The 16,759-nt window shown below is 36.4% G+C and overlaps 2 protein-coding genes across 2 annotated transcripts in view; both read left to right on the top strand.

The window, feature by feature from the left end:
• Positions 1-16,759, top strand: part of guf1 (GTP binding elongation factor GUF1) — a 365,280-nt gene that overhangs the window by 150,580 nt on the left and 197,941 nt on the right. The window lies entirely within an intron of this gene.
• The window catches only part of gabra2b (gamma-aminobutyric acid type A receptor subunit alpha2b), a 164,385-nt gene that overhangs the window by 88,409 nt on the left and 59,217 nt on the right, over positions 1-16,759 (top strand). The window contains exon 8 of the mRNA XM_073922466.1: positions 8,196-8,348. Within this exon, the coding sequence (XP_073778567.1) occupies positions 8,196-8,348 (153 nt within the window). The remainder of the gene's footprint in view (positions 1-8,195; positions 8,349-16,759) is intronic.

Genomic DNA, 16,759 nt, shown 5'->3' with positions numbered 1-16,759 from the left:
TACACTGTTAACTGTAAATACACCTTAACCCACCCTTAAACCTACCCATACCACCAAACCTGTCCATAACCAAACCTCTATCCCAACTCAAAAACACCACAAGTATTCTCAAATACATTATAAACACAGTAAGTACATTGTATTTATTTTTTGATGCAAGTACATAGTAGTTAAGGACTCTTAATATAAAGTGGGAGCGTATTTTTTGCTGCAAGTTTGATTTGCAGTAAATTACAGTGAAACCTGGCTAATCATAGGAAGTGCAGTAGTTTACCATTTGCACTCTTTTACAGTAAATAGATAGACGAGTAAACAATCTATTACAATTAAAATCCGAAAAAAATGGTATAGTATTAAAATATCATACAGGTGAGAAGACTAAAAATTCTGTATGTTTTACAGTAAAAATATACAATACTGTAAATACATCTACAGCAAGATGGTAGTGTAAACATTAACACAGTATTTTTTGCTTTAGGTTGGATGTACAGTAAATTTGCTGGCAAACTACTTCCAGTAAGTCATTGTAAATACTATAGGACATTTTTAACAGTGCATTAACTTGTGCATAATCGTCTTATAATTTAATGGCTTGTTGTCAAATATTCCTTACAAATTCTATTCTATTCTATTCTATTCTATTCTATTCTATTCTATTCTATTCTATTCTATTCTATTCTATTCTATTCTATTCCTACGCCCGAGTAAGTGTTTAATAATACTGTTTGTTGAGCTTTTAGTTCATCCACTCTTGGGGTTTGATTTTGGTTATGAAGCAGTTTTCTAAAGCCGCTGCTCATGTAGACAGTAGAGCGGACGGCAGCTGACTAGTGTTTGGAATGGAGCCCGTGTGTGTGTGTTCTGGCATCTCTGCTTTCCAGAGAGAATCGCGGCATCTCCTGTGACCTCCTGTGGCTGATCCTCATCTTCACGCCTTAATTAACATCTTCACGCTGCACAGACTGAGGCTCGCGACGGACACACACACACTTGCACTCTGTTTCTCTCAAACACACAAAAGGACACACACACACGCTGTGATCCAAATTGTAGTTAGTTAGTGGCCTTGCTGTCCAGTTGATACTTTCAAAGACACAGTCCTAATTAATGGAATGATAAGAGCAACTGATTTTCAAGTGTTAAATGATTGAATAGATATTGAACATAGCATGTCGCTAAGCTAACAGTAAACATTAATATATAGACATAAGACATTTTATAACTGAGATTATTGAGACTTTTACTCAATTGAATACTGAGTTTATTAACTCACTTAGCATCTGATATGTGATATATGAGCGATATCACACTCGTAGCAGTGTGATATGGCTGTATATCGGCACTGGTGGGAGGCGTGTGTTGACTTAAGAATGCAGGCTAAGTGCCTTAGTGTCCCACCGGTGACGATATACAGCCATATCACACTGCTACGAGTGTGATATTGCATTTCTACAACAATTTGAAGGCATAATCATGTTTATAAAAAAGAAAATCAAACATGGAGAGTCTCAAAAATCCTTTTGTATGAGGAACTACTTTCTTCTGCTGTTCATTCACATCTGCAGCTGATGTCAGAACAGCATAAACTGTTACTGCACCACAAATGTCACTTAAGAACAAGTACTTGAATGATTCTCTAGCAAAATGTCTAAAGTGATGACAAATAAGCTTATTTTGCTCACATTTAAAGATTATAAGGCTGAACGACATGAAATGCCATCAGTCCACAGAGATTTCCAGTCGGTTTTCTCTGTTGCAATCAAAAATCACAATTATTAACCCCTAAAAAAGCTAAACTAAAGCAAAGACTAGCAGATTACTATGGTGTAAATACAGCACTAAAACATACAAAAGAGAGAAATCGATTTAGAGTGTTCCCTACCTGTTTATTATGATTTAATCAGCTGTAGTTTTAAATTACGCTGTTTTTCTCCTCTAAGGGATTATGAAACAGTCTCTGTCGCCATCTTGTGGCGGAACGTCAACCCTCTTTGCTCTGCTCAGTATGACAGGTGGATAGATGCAGACACGCTGTATCTCAGAAATTATTCATATTTAAAATAGGCGCTGTCCTTTTAAATAAACTGCTTAGTTGCAATCTAAACAACTCCATTCTCGCCTAAAAAGCCTCAAAAGTACATTGTTGCCCAACAGCAGCAATATTTGTCAAACTGTAGTGAGTTTATTGATCTGCTGTCTCTCTGTGTGGGCGGAGTAATACAGAAGGGTTAGGAGGCTGCACGAGTGCTGTTATTGCACGATATTGCACAGCTATTCATATATCAGATTGGAGAACCAGACAGAACTGTTGCATAAACATGTATATTTTGTGAGCTTGCCATAATGCAATTGTAGTGTTATTCAGTGTCATTTTAGCAAATTATAGTTTTATATTTAATATTAAATTTGCTTTTACTTGTATATTTTTGGCACAGGGGTTGTTTAATTTTTGTCTTTTTGTTTAAATGTAATTATTTTTATTCCATATTTATATATTTTTTTCAGTTTGAGATTTCTTTTTGTTTAGATTTGTCACTTGATTGTTAGTAGTGATTTCATTTTTCAGTAATTTTGTTATCTTAATAACTCCCTATCTGTTTTATTAGCTTGTCATAATGCATTTGTGGGATTGCCATTTTTGCATGTTGAGAATTTAGCATTGTTATTGAGCATTTAGCATTATTATAATCTCATAATTTTAATATTTAATTTTAAATTTGTATCTTAATTTTTTACTTGTATATTTTGTTTAAATGTAATTATTTTATTTTTTATTCCTTTTTTATTTTTATTTTTTGTTTAGATTTGACATTTAATTGTGAGGAGTAATTACATTTTTATTAATTTTAACATTTTAATAGTCCTATATATTTGATTATTATTATTATTATTATTATTATTATTATTATTATTAGGTATTATTTATTATTAAAACTAATTATAATTTTTATCATTTATTTATTTATTTATTTATAATTTTTTTATTAAAACCAGTAAATATTTTATTTGTTGTTGTTATTATTATTATTATTATTATTATTATTATTATTATTATTATTGTTGTTGTTGTTGTTGTTGGTATTATTGTTGTTGTTGTTATTATTATTATACTTCGATTTATGCATTAGTTATTATTATTATTATTATTATTATTATTATTATTATTTTATTAAAACTAATAATTATTTGTGATTATTCATTATTATTATTATTATTATTATTATTATTATTGTTATTATTATTATTATTATTATTATTATTATTATTATTTTATTATTATTATATATATATTATATATAATTATCTTTATTTATTTATTTATTATTAGTAGTATTATTATTATTATCATTACTATCATTATACTTTAATTTATTTAATGACTTAATTTGCATCATTTATTTGTGAAGGCACCATTGATTCGTATGTTTCATTTAGAATTAATAAACATGATGATGCTTTAAAATGCTTGACACACAGCACATCAGGTGTTGTCAAATTTTAAGAGGGTACGGAGACTCTTCATAATTATTAATCTCCTTATTCAGTAGAGACACATTCTCACACACACGTACAGCCCTGAACTCTCACCCGCTCCTGTGTGTGTGTGTGTCTCTCTCTCTCTCTGTGTGCACATTTACATTTCCTCGCACTGTTAATGAAATAAAGCAGACGTGCATGGCTCAGCCTCAAGGGTGCTGATTTTGTCCACACTGAGCTTCCCTACATGCCTTTCTGAAAGGAGCAAGGCATCTCAGTGTGCACTCCAGTGGGAAAAAAAGTAGGAAAGACTGGATTTTACAAGATAAGAGCTGGCTAAAAATTGCTCTGTGCTTCCTCTGCAGAAAGGACTAGGAGATTCCCTCTGTGCCAAATGGCAGCATTGCGGCGTCCACCACCGACATACAAACAAACCAGAGAGATTTCTCTCTTCTGTTGCCACTGGCAACCAATTTCTCGGTTTTATCTGTCTTGAGGGATGCTTGCCAGTAGAGATACAGTTGAAGTCAGAACTATTAGCCCTCCTGAATTATTAGCCCCCCTGTATATTCATTCATTTTCCTTCTACCTTCGGTCGCCACTGTGGAATGAATTGGCATCTATTCCAGCATATGCGGATGCCCTTCCAACCGCAACCCATTACTAGGAAACACCCATACACTCTCACACACCCATACACTATGGCCAATTTAATTAACCCAATCCACCTATAGCGCGTGTGTTTGGACTGTGGGGGATACCAGAGCACCTGGAGGAAACCCACGCAAACACGGGAACTCCGGGAATACTGGAACAAGCAAACTCCTCACAGAAATGCAAACTGGCAGGATCGAACCTGCAACCTTCTTGCTGTGAGGTGACAGTGATACTCACTGCGCCATCGCCGCTATAAATATGTATATATGGGGTAACACGGTGGCGCAGTAAGTAGTGCTGTCGCCTCACAGCAAGAAGGTTGCGGGTTCGAGACTCGGCTGGTTTGTTGGCATTTCTGTGTGGAGTTTGCATGTACTCCCTGCGTTCATGTGGGTTTCCTTCGGGTGCTCTGGTTTCCCCCACAGTCCAAAGACATGCGGTACAGGTGAATTGGGTAGGCTAAATTGTCCATAGTGTTAGAGGGTGTATGGATGTTTCCCAGAGATGGGTTGCAACTGGAAGGACATCTGCTGTGTAAAACGTGCTGAATAAGTTGGTGGTTCATTCTGCTGCGGTGACCCCGGATTAATAAAGGAACTCAGCCTAAAAGAATATGAATGAATTAATACACACATACATATATATATATATATATATATATATATATATATATATATATATATATATATATATATATATATATATATATATATATATACACAATTATAAAGTATATAAATAATTTTGTTACACATTTATTTTAAATGTACATATAACAATAACATATATGTTTATGTGATACAAACTATATTTACATTTTCTTAAATATATGTCATTATATACGTAATAAATATACACCACACACACATTAGGTTGTGGGAGTAGATACAAGCACCTCAGTCATTACTGACTAATAGGCACAATTCACACAGCACTGACAATCACAAGCATACATGGTTATGCAACGTTCAGTTGTTTCCTGCCTCCATGTCTCCTTGTTAGCACAAAAGCTACAATATCAAAACAAACTTTTATTTTGGGTGTGATTAATTACGATTAATTTTTGCCCGGTACTAATAACATATATATATATATATATATATATATATATATATATATATATATATATATATATATATATATATATATATATATATATATATATATATATGTATATGTGTATAAATTTCTAAACATGATAGTTTTAATAACTCATTTCTAATAACTGATTATTTTTCAGGAAACGTCTATACATCTTAAAGGGACATGTAAAGGCTTCACTAGGTTAATTAGGTAATTTTCTGTAGACTATCGAAGAAAAAAAAAAAACACAGCTTGAAGGGGCTAATTATTTTGACCTTAAAATGGTTATTAAAATATTAAAAACTGCTTTTGTTCTAGCTGAAATAAAAGAAGACTTTCTCCAGAAGATAAAATATTATCAGACATACTGTGAAAATATCTCTGTTCTGTTAAACATCATTTGGGAAACATTTAATAAAGTATATATATATATATATATATATATATATATATATATATATATATATATATATATATATATATATATATATAAAATTTTATTTATTTATTTATTTTTAAAAAGCACATATTTACCTATTAGATTAAAATGACTTCTAAATATCCAAACATTCAAAGACAGCGGATAGATTTCTCTGTTTTGTTGCTATGGGCAACCGCTGTCTTCCTCTGCATCTCAGTTCTCTCTTCATCAAGTCTGGTGAAGATTCTCTGTTTCCAGGCGGTTTGCCACGTTTCTGTTGGGATAATGCGCTGTGATAATGAGGTTAAAAAGCTCATGATGATGTCGAGGAGATTTTCTCTTTTCATGCCTCTTCGCTCGGTAACAAACCTCCTCTGTGGAGCGCCTTCAGACTGACCTGCTCTTTTCATCCTGGTTTTGGTGAGATGCGGTGTAATTGTGGCGTCCCTCAAAGAGCTTCTCCTTTCTAATTACATTCCTCCTCTGCTTTGTGACATCAGCTCTTCCAGAATATCCCATACCCGTTTCAGAATCTCATCTTTGATGTTCTGTTTAGGGGGTGATCCGCTTCTTCACCTGGCCTGATTTCTAATAAGGAGGCAGATTTTCGTTATTTTGTCAACACGTCCTGATTGAAAGTGATTTGGGGAATTTGATTTATTATTACACACATTCACATTTCTTTCTGATCAAGCTGTATTTTGCATAAATTATCATTTGTTGACTCGACAAAGGAATTATTTAGGTGTTTTTAGTTAAAATAGAATATATATTATATATTAGGGATGTAACGGTATTACAAATACCGTCATACCGCAATATTAATTTTTTTTCGATATTACCGTAGTCGCATGACTCGGTAAAACTATAGGTCTTCTGAGAAAATTTGCTCAGGCGAATGAAGCGAACGGGAGGTAGCGAAAACTACAATTCCCATCAGCCCAGGGGTGGCCATCATCCCTTGCGGTCTGTTGTCGCTACAGATACAGTAATGCGGAAATGGAGTGTGCTGCTAGAAGCGGGGATGAAAAAGAGCTGGGGATGAAAAAGAGCTGGAAATGATCGAACCTGAAGCGGGTGTTGTCGCCGCACGCGTACTGAATAGCAGTGTTGTCGCGCGCGTTCTGATCAGCTGTGTTGTCGTGCATGTTCTGATCAGCTGTGTTGTCGCGCGTGTTCTGATCAGCTGTGTTGTCGCGCGTGTTCTGATCAGCTGTGTTGTCGCGCGCGTACTGAATAGCGGTGTTGTTGCGCGCGTTCTGATCAGCTGTGTTGTCGCACGCGTTCTGATCAGCTGTGTTGTCGCGCGTGTTCTTATCAGCTGTGTTGTCGCGCGCGTACTGAATAGCGGTGTTGTTGCGCGCGTTCTGATCAGCTGTGTTGTCGCGCGCGTACTGAATAGCGGTGTTGTTGCGCGCGTTCTGATCAGCTGTGTTGTCGCGCGTATTCTTATCAGCTGTGTTGTCGCACGCGTACTGAATAGCGGTGTTGTTGCGCGCGTTCTGATCAGCTGTGTTGTCGAGCGTGTTCTTATCAGCTGTGTTGTCGCGCGCGTACTGAATAGCGGTGTAGTTGCGCGCGTTCTGATCAGCTGTGTTGTGGCGCGCGTACTGTAAAGCGGGGAGGGGGGGGGGGTTGAGCACGCATACTCAAGAGCGGTGTTGTCGCGCGCCTACTGAAGGGCGGGACGGAGGGTGTGACACAGCACACTGTTCAGATTGATGCAGACATGAGACCTCTATCTTACTCATGGTTTGTCCTCTCAAGTGGGGGAAAGACAATGCACAACGTTACCCACTGCTGTCAACCTGGGCCAAGTCATATCTCTCTGTCCCAGAAACCTCAGTCCCAAATGAGAGGGTTTTTTTCTGTTGCAGGGGACATTGTAAATGCCCAGAGATACCAGCTTTTACCAGATTATATTTATATGATAATTTTCCTTAAAGCCCATCTCTATCTAAGTGAGTGAGTGAGTGATTAAATGTTGAATGTGATGAGTTTTCAACACTACTAAATTGAAACTTTATTTTTTTACATGGTTTAATAATTTTTTGTTATTAACATTGAAGTTCCTGTTTCAAAGCTTACAGATAGATGGCTAATTTGTATGTCATTGACACTTTTGGCACTTTTTTGGAGTATTTTCATAAGTTTTGTTTTTTTCCTGTAAATGATTTAATAAATACCGTACCGTGACATTCATACCGAGGTATTACCGTACCGTGAAATTCTGATACCGTTACATCCCTATTATATATTAATATATATATTTTTCCAGCACCCCGGAAATAAACCGTAAAATTACGGATTTGTTTTTTACAGTGTGTTTATTTGTATGGAAAAGTTTAGGTGTTCTAGATAAACATGATGGAGAATTTTCCATTGAGACTGATGTGACTATCGCTGAGCTTTCGCAATAAGTTATTTGCATGTCAGATTTCAGTCACACTCATCACATACTCAATAATGTAGTATTAATTCCTGGCAGTTGATTGCATTTACTTAAAAATGTTTCAATCTGGACTTCTGCTCCATTCTCAATTGCTCTCCCCCACAGGTGAATACACTGTGATGACGGCCCACTTCCACCTCAAGAGGAAGATTGGCTATTTTGTGATTCAGACGTACCTGCCGTGCATCATGACTGTCATCCTGTCCCAAGTTTCCTTCTGGTTGAACCGAGAGTCTGTTCCCGCCCGCACTGTTTTTGGTGAGTTTCATCTTTCAACAATTCTCATAACTAGGCCTACATGGAATCTGCGGATGCAGAAATCCACAGATTTCCCAGTAATGGATTGTTGCTGTAAGGGCATCCGCTGCGTAAAACATGTTTAAATAGTTGGCAGTTCATTCCGCTGTGGTGACCCCTGATAAATAAGCAGTAAGCTGCAGGAAAATGAATGAATGAATGAGTTTAATGACTCAAACAAATTGCAAACTAACTGCATATTAAATTTGGCTGAGAAATTAAAGACATCATTACACAAAACTATAGATATTAAAAAAACAGCAGTGTTTGATTATTAATAATAACAATAATAATAATAATAATAATAATAATAATAAATAATCTGATTGTAATTACTCACAGCATTGTGCTTCATGGTATGTCATAATCGGTGTATATAATTACAAAAGGCAACATGTGACATCATGTTTGAAACAGCTTTTTGGATTACTTCAAAATTTGTCGTCTACATTGATCTCAACATTACTTTAAACCGTTTCCACTTCTAGTCATGATCTCCAATCCATGTATTCATTGAAAAAACCCTACTCGTTCCAATGAAAGGTTGTGCACACCTAAACACCAGAACTTTCTCCATTTTAAGATCAGACTGAATCTTTTATTTTGAAATCTGTTCTTAAAGATGGCTTTATCTTATTTGGTAGAGTCTAAATGTATGATGCTCATTTGAGCTTTTATTATTATTATTATTAATGCCTTTTTTTTGTTTATTTTTTGCTTTCTTCTGTGTGAAGCAGTTTGAGCCGTACCTTTAAAGGCAGTATAGAAAATAAAATAAAATGTATTAGAATTTTGTCACTCTTTTAAAGACAAAACATATGATTCAAACTGCAAAAATACAGTCCTGAGCATGATTAACTTTGGGAAGATGTCAAAGAGGCTTTTGGTTTTTTAATTGTTTGTTTTTGTTTTCTTGAAATCTATGTTGATTAGGTTTGTGAGGGGTTATATTGAAACCTAAATATCTGTGATTATCATGTGAAACGTTGAGGTCTGAATATAATGATTGCTTACAGTTCATACATTCCCCACGGTCTCTGTTGCCAAACGGATTTTCTGACTTTTGCAGGATTTTATGACGCACTGTTGGCCTCCAGCCGACCTGATGCAGAAAATCTGCATAAATGAATGTACTGTGACAGATTAATAGAGTGCTAAGGTCACACTGAGATGAGTGAAGGTTTGATTAGAGATTAAAATTGACATGTCTGTTCTAACAATAGATACGTATGTACAGTGAGTGTGAATGTGTGTGTATTTATAATGCATGTATATATATGATAGATAAATTCCAGTTGCTATAGTTACCTTTCCTTTATTATGGGGTAAATTAAAGAGAAGTTTGAACATGTACTGTTGGATATCTTTATAAAGTAAAAAATGAACATGAAAAGTACACAGTAAAGCCCTGACTTTGAGTGCCATTTTACTACAGGTTCAGTGAGTGAATGAATGAATGAATGAATGAATGAATGAATGAATGAATACATGCATGTTGTCCCGACACAAATTGATTAAGTTAACCTAACAAATGTAAGTAGATTAAACATTAAACAATTAGGTTTTCCCTAAAAAAGTTCAAGAATTGTGTTGAAAGTTAAAATGTACACCTGAAATACAGCGGAGAGCAGAACTTGATTGTGCAACATAATCCTGGATCAACATCTGTTGACAACAAAATTTCAATCATCCAATCAGATTTGAGGGATACGTTTGTATATAGGCTTAAAATAAATGTTTACACCATTGTTTCCACCTATACCAGGGGTGTCCAAACTCTGTCCTGGAGGGCCAGTGTAGAGGTCTGCATTCCCGCGGCTGTCCCGACCAGATTTCTGCGGCGCGGGAATAAATTTCCGAATAAATCGCTGGAGCGGTCGGTAACGGGTTTAATTTGGGACGGGAGCGGGCTGTCTAGCAATATCGCGGATGTGTGTGTGTTAGTGCGCGCGCGCGTATGAGAGAGAGAGAGCTTTGTCAGTGTGTGTGTGCTTGGTGCTGTATGTGTGTGTTTATACAGACAGCTTGGCTGTCTGGACTGTATAGCTGGGGGATTTTCGGTTTTGTTCTCCCCCGCTCTTTAGCGGGATCGGGCGCGGCGGGCAGAAAACGGGGCGGGTGGGGCAGCGGGACAATAAATTCTTAATATAAGCGGGAGCGGTCGGGTTCGGGCTAAAACCTGGCAGGTGCGGGCGGGAGCGGGATTCAAAATTTAGTCCCGCACAGATCTCTAGGCCAGTGTCTTGCAGATTTTAGTTCCAAGTTGCTTCAACACACCTGCAAGGATGTTTCTAGACTGCCTAGTAAGAGCTTTATTAGCTCAGATGTGTCCGACCCGGGCTCATTGTGGAAACGTAGCCCCGCGGACGTTTCTGCGGACCGCGAGATACGTACCGGGAGGTACGTATTTGAGCGTTTTTTTTGTTTTCGCGGATCCACGAGAGGCCGCTGTGCGTGCTTTTTCGCGTCTCGGTTCGCGCCCGTGCCGTTCTCGTGCCAAAAGAAAAAAAAAAAGCAAAAGCCCTCGTCTTCGATTTCGACCGTGTTTTCGGAACCCGCCGCGTTCTCGCCTTTATTTTTCATTTTCCATTTTTCATCTTACCTGATTTCTGGAAACACTGTTCCGCGGACTCGATCCCGGTCGTCGTCCCTGCGGCCGGCTCCTCCTCCTCCTCCGGGGCCTCCGCTCCGCCGACGCAACGCTGTGAGCTAAGCAGACAAACGGGTTGCATCGGGAAAGCCCTCCACTCGGAGGCGAGCCGTCGGCTGGCGAGCGCGAAGAGGAGGAGCGGAGCCCTGCAGCGTTCGCTCGAAAAAACTAAACGTGTCCGTACGTATTTCCGGCCACGTAAATCGCGGTCTCCAGAAACCTTCGCGGGGCTACGTTTCCAGAATGAGCTTGGGTTGGATGTGTCTGATTAGGGTTGGAACTAAACTTTGCAGGATACCAGCCCTCCAGGACCGAGTCTGGACATCCCTTACCCATACGCAGCAATTTTCCACGACTTTGGGAATCATTTACAGTCAAAGTTAGCGAATAGGGAGTAGGTTGGATTACATTTTTTGACAGAACTGGGGTAAGCTAAATGATTTTGAAGTTTATTTTGCTCACCCCATTGGCAGATTATTTTGTTTGTTTGAAGGAAAATCTCCCTCAATTCTAGAATAATGTTTCTGAAAACAAGATTTTTTTTTTTGCTTGTTTATAAAATGCTTCTTGATTGAAGAATGTTTATATATTTGGACTAGAAACACGACAAAAACAATTTAAGTAAGATTTTTTTTTCAATGTTTCCACTAAAAACATCCTAAATCCTGGATATAAAATCAGTCTAGGAATCAACCTAAGAATTAATTAGGTTTCAATAAGGCCCAATCCCAATTCTATTTTGGTACCCCTACCCCTTCCGCTTGGCCCTTGAAACAGAGAGTGAAAGGGAAGAGCTTCAAAATTTACCCCTAAGAATTGGGACAGCACTACAACACCTGCACACGTCATCATATGTCATCGCAATCTCTTGCTTCATATGAGTCCAGATGATCGTGACTGCTGTAATTATTCCAGTTGCCTTATTTTTTGGTATTTATCTTCAGCAAATCACTAAAGGCATATATCATGTTATCTTGACGATCTAATGTGGCAATAAGATCGTAACTGTACTGTGCATTTACACAGTGGCCATACTCATCCATGGAAACACCCAAAAACAGCATTAACATTATAGCGGACACTGTAAAGCAATCATTCCCAGCCACTGCTATACAGAAGCTATTATAAGGGATTATAGATAGCTAAATTTAGTGTTTTTTTAAGCATGACGGTAAAGCACGAACGTGGTTATGAATATATTAAAACGTGCTTTTTTGTTGTAAAAAATCGTAATAATGACAAAAAATACTAATTGCTGCCATTGTGGCTGGTATATTCTGGGAAATTTTCTTACCCCTGGTTTTGAATGTGGTCCTGAAAAATCTCAGTTTGAAGGGCTATCTACCCCTTCCCTATGCCTTTAAGCTAAAGAGAATTGGGACACCCCTACCCCTTCACCTGAACGCACAAAATGAGGGGTAGGGGTAAGGGCTAAAGGGTAGAATTGGGATTAGTACTAAGTTTCATGTCAAGCTGTTCACACATTGGCAATAAATATGCAATAAAAATATTAAGAGAGAGACAATGAAGAGAAAATAATTTTTCTACAGGTGGTTTGTCAAGCCCACTAACCTTTAAGAAGCACACTAATAAACCCGCAATGGTTCTTTTAGAGATATGGAGTCATTTTAGAAAAGTGTCTGGTGCAAATGTGCAAAACTGGTTCAAGTGTCGGTTGAAGTGTCAGAGATGAAAGAGTGTGTTTTCTACAGGTGGTTTATCAAGCCCACTCACCCATGTTAGACACACTCAAAATTGTTATTTATTTATTTATTTACACTAAATTTGTTATTTTAGCTATTTGAAACCTCCTGAAATACTTCTTTTGCATATTTAAAAGACAATATTTATTTATTTATTAATTTGTTTGTTTGTTTGTTTGTTTGTTTGTTTGTTTGTTTGTTTGTTTGTTTGTTTGCTTGCTTGAAGGTTTGCTTGATGGCTGGCTGGCCTGTTTGCTTACTTACATATTTACTTGTCTACTTACATTTTGGTAATTTGTTTATGTATTAAAACTATAATCACCACAGCACTTTAAACTAGTTTTGTGTGTGTGTGTGTGTGTGTGTGTGTGTGTGTGTGTGTGTGTGTGTGTGTGTGTGTGTGTGTGTGTGTGTGTGTGTGTGTGTGTGTGTGTGTGTGTGTGTGTGTGTGTGTGTGTGTGTGTGTGTGTTTTGTATCATTTTAAAAATCATATAAACTTCAGTCTCTTCCTCACATAAAGTCATCATATGATTTCAGAAGTATTTTCTTTTCTTTTTGCAGTTTGACAGCACATCTATACACATTTACTGTCCTTAATTTTAAGAAAGCGTCTGGTGCAAATGCAAAACTGGTGCAAGTGTCAGAGTTAAAAGAGTGTGTTTTCTACAGATGGTTTGTCAAACCCACTCACCTGAGTGAGGCACACTCAGAATTGCATAATGTTTTGAGGTTTTCACATGGTGTGGTTTGAAAATGTACGATTTTACCACCATTGGGGCATGAGCAAAATCCTTCTAAATTGTACAAATGAGATCATATTAATTCATGTGAATTGCTGTGAGATAGGTTGAGGAGTAGAGTGGCTCGTTGTATTTTTACTTTTTACTTTTTTTTCTCTATTTATAAAAATCAGATGTGCTTAGTTTATTAGTGTGCCTGGCAAATAGGTTATTTTAGGTATATTTAAAACCTCCTGAAAACTCATTTCTGTTGCTGATGAAGCCGCAGTGACCTTCAAGCCATAAAATGCACACAAGGAGCCCTGGGAGCCTTTGGCTCCAGAGTCCTCTGTCCTAGATTCGATACTCGAGCGGGGAAGCCTGGTCCTTTCTGAACGTTTCTATGAGGATTTATGGAGCTCATGTCTGGACAAATTCGGTTACCGTGGAGATTCCCTGAGCTCTGTGTTGCTAAGCAGGTACGGCGGAGGAGATGAGCCTCCTGGCAGAGATTCAGACGTCTTTCTGTCCCTTCGGTCTGCCTCTTTCTTTCTGTCTGTGGCTTTATTCTCTTCGTCCCTGGAGTCTTTCCACAGTTCTTCAGCTGTCCTGTTCTCTCTTTCTCGTGCCTCTTATCTCTCCCGCTCGATTCGTCTATTAGGAGCCTTTTAAACAACCTGCCATCAAGCAGATGTTCAGAGTTAGCATTCCCAAAAGAGACCCGTCGTGCCAAATAATAACCCTAAAGGTCTCTATATTGATGGCATACATTCAAAGGTTAGTTCTCCACCCAAAAAAGTAAAGGATATTATTAATTGCTTACCCTAATGACATTCTAAACCCCTGAGACCTTCATTCCTCTTCAGAAATATATTGAAATATACAGTGCTCAACAGAAATGAGTACACCCCTTTTTGTAAATGAATATTTTATCCATTTCCCAGTGAATATAGATCATATATTTTTCAAAACAAATTTATTAAACGGATATATTTATTAATATACTGTTTTAAAAACCCCACATCTTTAGAAATAGAAAAATAATACATTTCAATTCAGGTGAGAAAAACATTACAAACTACAACATTTCAACCAAATTGTATACATATTTTGTTTCTCTTGAATTTTGCTCATTTAGCATTTTTTCCCCTGGTGCAGTTTATTAAACAGATTAGCCAGGCAGGCAACGGTCAAAACAGGAGCAAACAGAAACATACAGAAAATCCAAGATAGTAGTCAGAAGCAGGCAAACAGCCAGGTCAGGCAGCAAAATAACATAAAACAATAAACAAAGCAAAGGTCTAAAACACAGGAAGGCAAGACAAGGATAACGTGATGCTCTTAAAAGAAACAAGACTAAGCAATGTGTGTGTTTGTGTGTGTGTGCTGTGTTTATAGTCCATCTGATTAGTCTAAATCTGACTCTGGATCTAGTGTAAATAGATTTTGAAGGGAAAATTCACCCAAAAATTTAAAAGTGAGTGCTAAAGTTTACTTGTTTACTTTAACATTCTTGTAAAATTCTTAAGATTTACACTCAAATGTTTTGGTATTTTATACATTTATAAATCTTTATAAAAATACATAATTAATGTGTAAAGTATTTTATATGCATATTAAGAATGTTTTGTATAATTTTTACACATTTTAGTAGGGTGTTTTTTGGTTCATTCATTTACATATTTAAATTTATATACACATATATATATATATATATATATATATATATATATATATATATATATATATATATATATATATATATATATATATAGTATTTATTATAATTAATTATTTTTTAAGCATTTTTTTAGGTTCCAAAGTTTAAGATTTGTTTTACTAGAAATTTTGAATTATTCTGACGTCTTATCAAATTTAAATAGTTCTTAAAGAGACAGTACACCAAAAAATGTAAATTGCCTGTCAGTTTGCTCAACCTCATCCCATCCAAAATGTAGGTGAATTTTCTTCATTCATTAATTTTCTTGTCGGCTTAGTCCCTTTATTAATCTGGGGTCGCCACAGCGGAATGAACCACCAACTTATCCAGCAAGTTTTTACGCAGGGGATGCCCTTCCAGCCGCAACCCATCTCTGGGAAACATCCACACACACATTCACACACTCATACACTACGGACAATTTAGCCTACCCAATTCACCTGTACCGCATGTCTTTGGACTGTGGGGGAAACCGGAGCACCCGGAGGAAACCCACGCGAATGCAGGGAGAACATGCAAACTCCACACAGAAACGCCAACAAGCCAAGGTTTGAACCAGCGAACGTAGTAAAAATGTGCAATTTTTATTTTAAAAGAATTCCAAATATCTTAAGCTTATACTTAATCAAGTGTAAATAGTTCTTAAACAGAAAGTTCACCCAAAAATGTAAATTGCCTGTTAGTCACCCTCATCCCATCCAAAATGTAGGCGAATTTCCTTCAGTAGGACATTAAAGAAGATTTGACATTTTGTGATCCATCAAATGCAAGTAAAATCCGCACTTTGAAAGTAAAAAAAAAACAGATTTGTAAAGTTTTTTTCTGCTTAAGATCTGTTTTGTATACTTTTACTCACCATGAATAGGTGAGCTCTTTTGTTAGTCACTTTACAGTTAAAGTCAGAATTATTAGCCCTCCTGAATTATTAGCCCCCTTGTTTATTTTTTTCCTCAATTTCTGTTTAACGGAGAAGATTTTTTTCAGCACATTTCTACACATAATAGTTTTAATAACTCATTTCTAATAACTGATTTATTTTATCTTTGCCATGATGACAGTAAATAAAATTTGACTAGATATTTTTCAAGACACTTCTATACAGCTTAAAGTGACATTTAAAGGCTTAACTAGGTTAATTAGGTTAACTGGGCAAGTTAGGGTAATTAGGCAAGTTATTATATAACGATGGTTTGTTCTGTCGAATATCGAAACTAAATATACCTTAAAAGGGCTAATAATTTTGTCCTTAAAATGGTGTTTAAAAAATTAAAAACTGCTTTTATTGTAGCCAAAATAAAATAAATCAGACTTTCTCCAGAAGAAAAAATATTATCAGACATACTGTGAAAATGTCCTTGCTCGGTTAAACATCATTTGGAAAATATTAAAAAAAGAAAACAAAATGGAAAGAAGGGCTAATAATTCTGACTTCATCTGTACATATTTGGATTAAAATATTTAGTGTTTATTATAGTTAATTATTTTGTAAATTCTTGCTTATTTAAATTTTTACAAAATCCAAAGTTTAAGTTTTGTTTTAATAGAAAATGTGAATGAATCTGATGCTTAATCAAATGTA

This window comes from Danio rerio, chromosome 14 (assembly GCF_049306965.1).
Source record: "Danio rerio strain Tuebingen ecotype United States chromosome 14, GRCz12tu, whole genome shotgun sequence".
NCBI lineage: Eukaryota > Metazoa > Chordata > Actinopteri > Cypriniformes > Danionidae > Danio > Danio rerio.
Note: the sequence above shows the minus strand (reverse complement) of the source record. Positions and strands in the feature narration are given on the sequence as shown.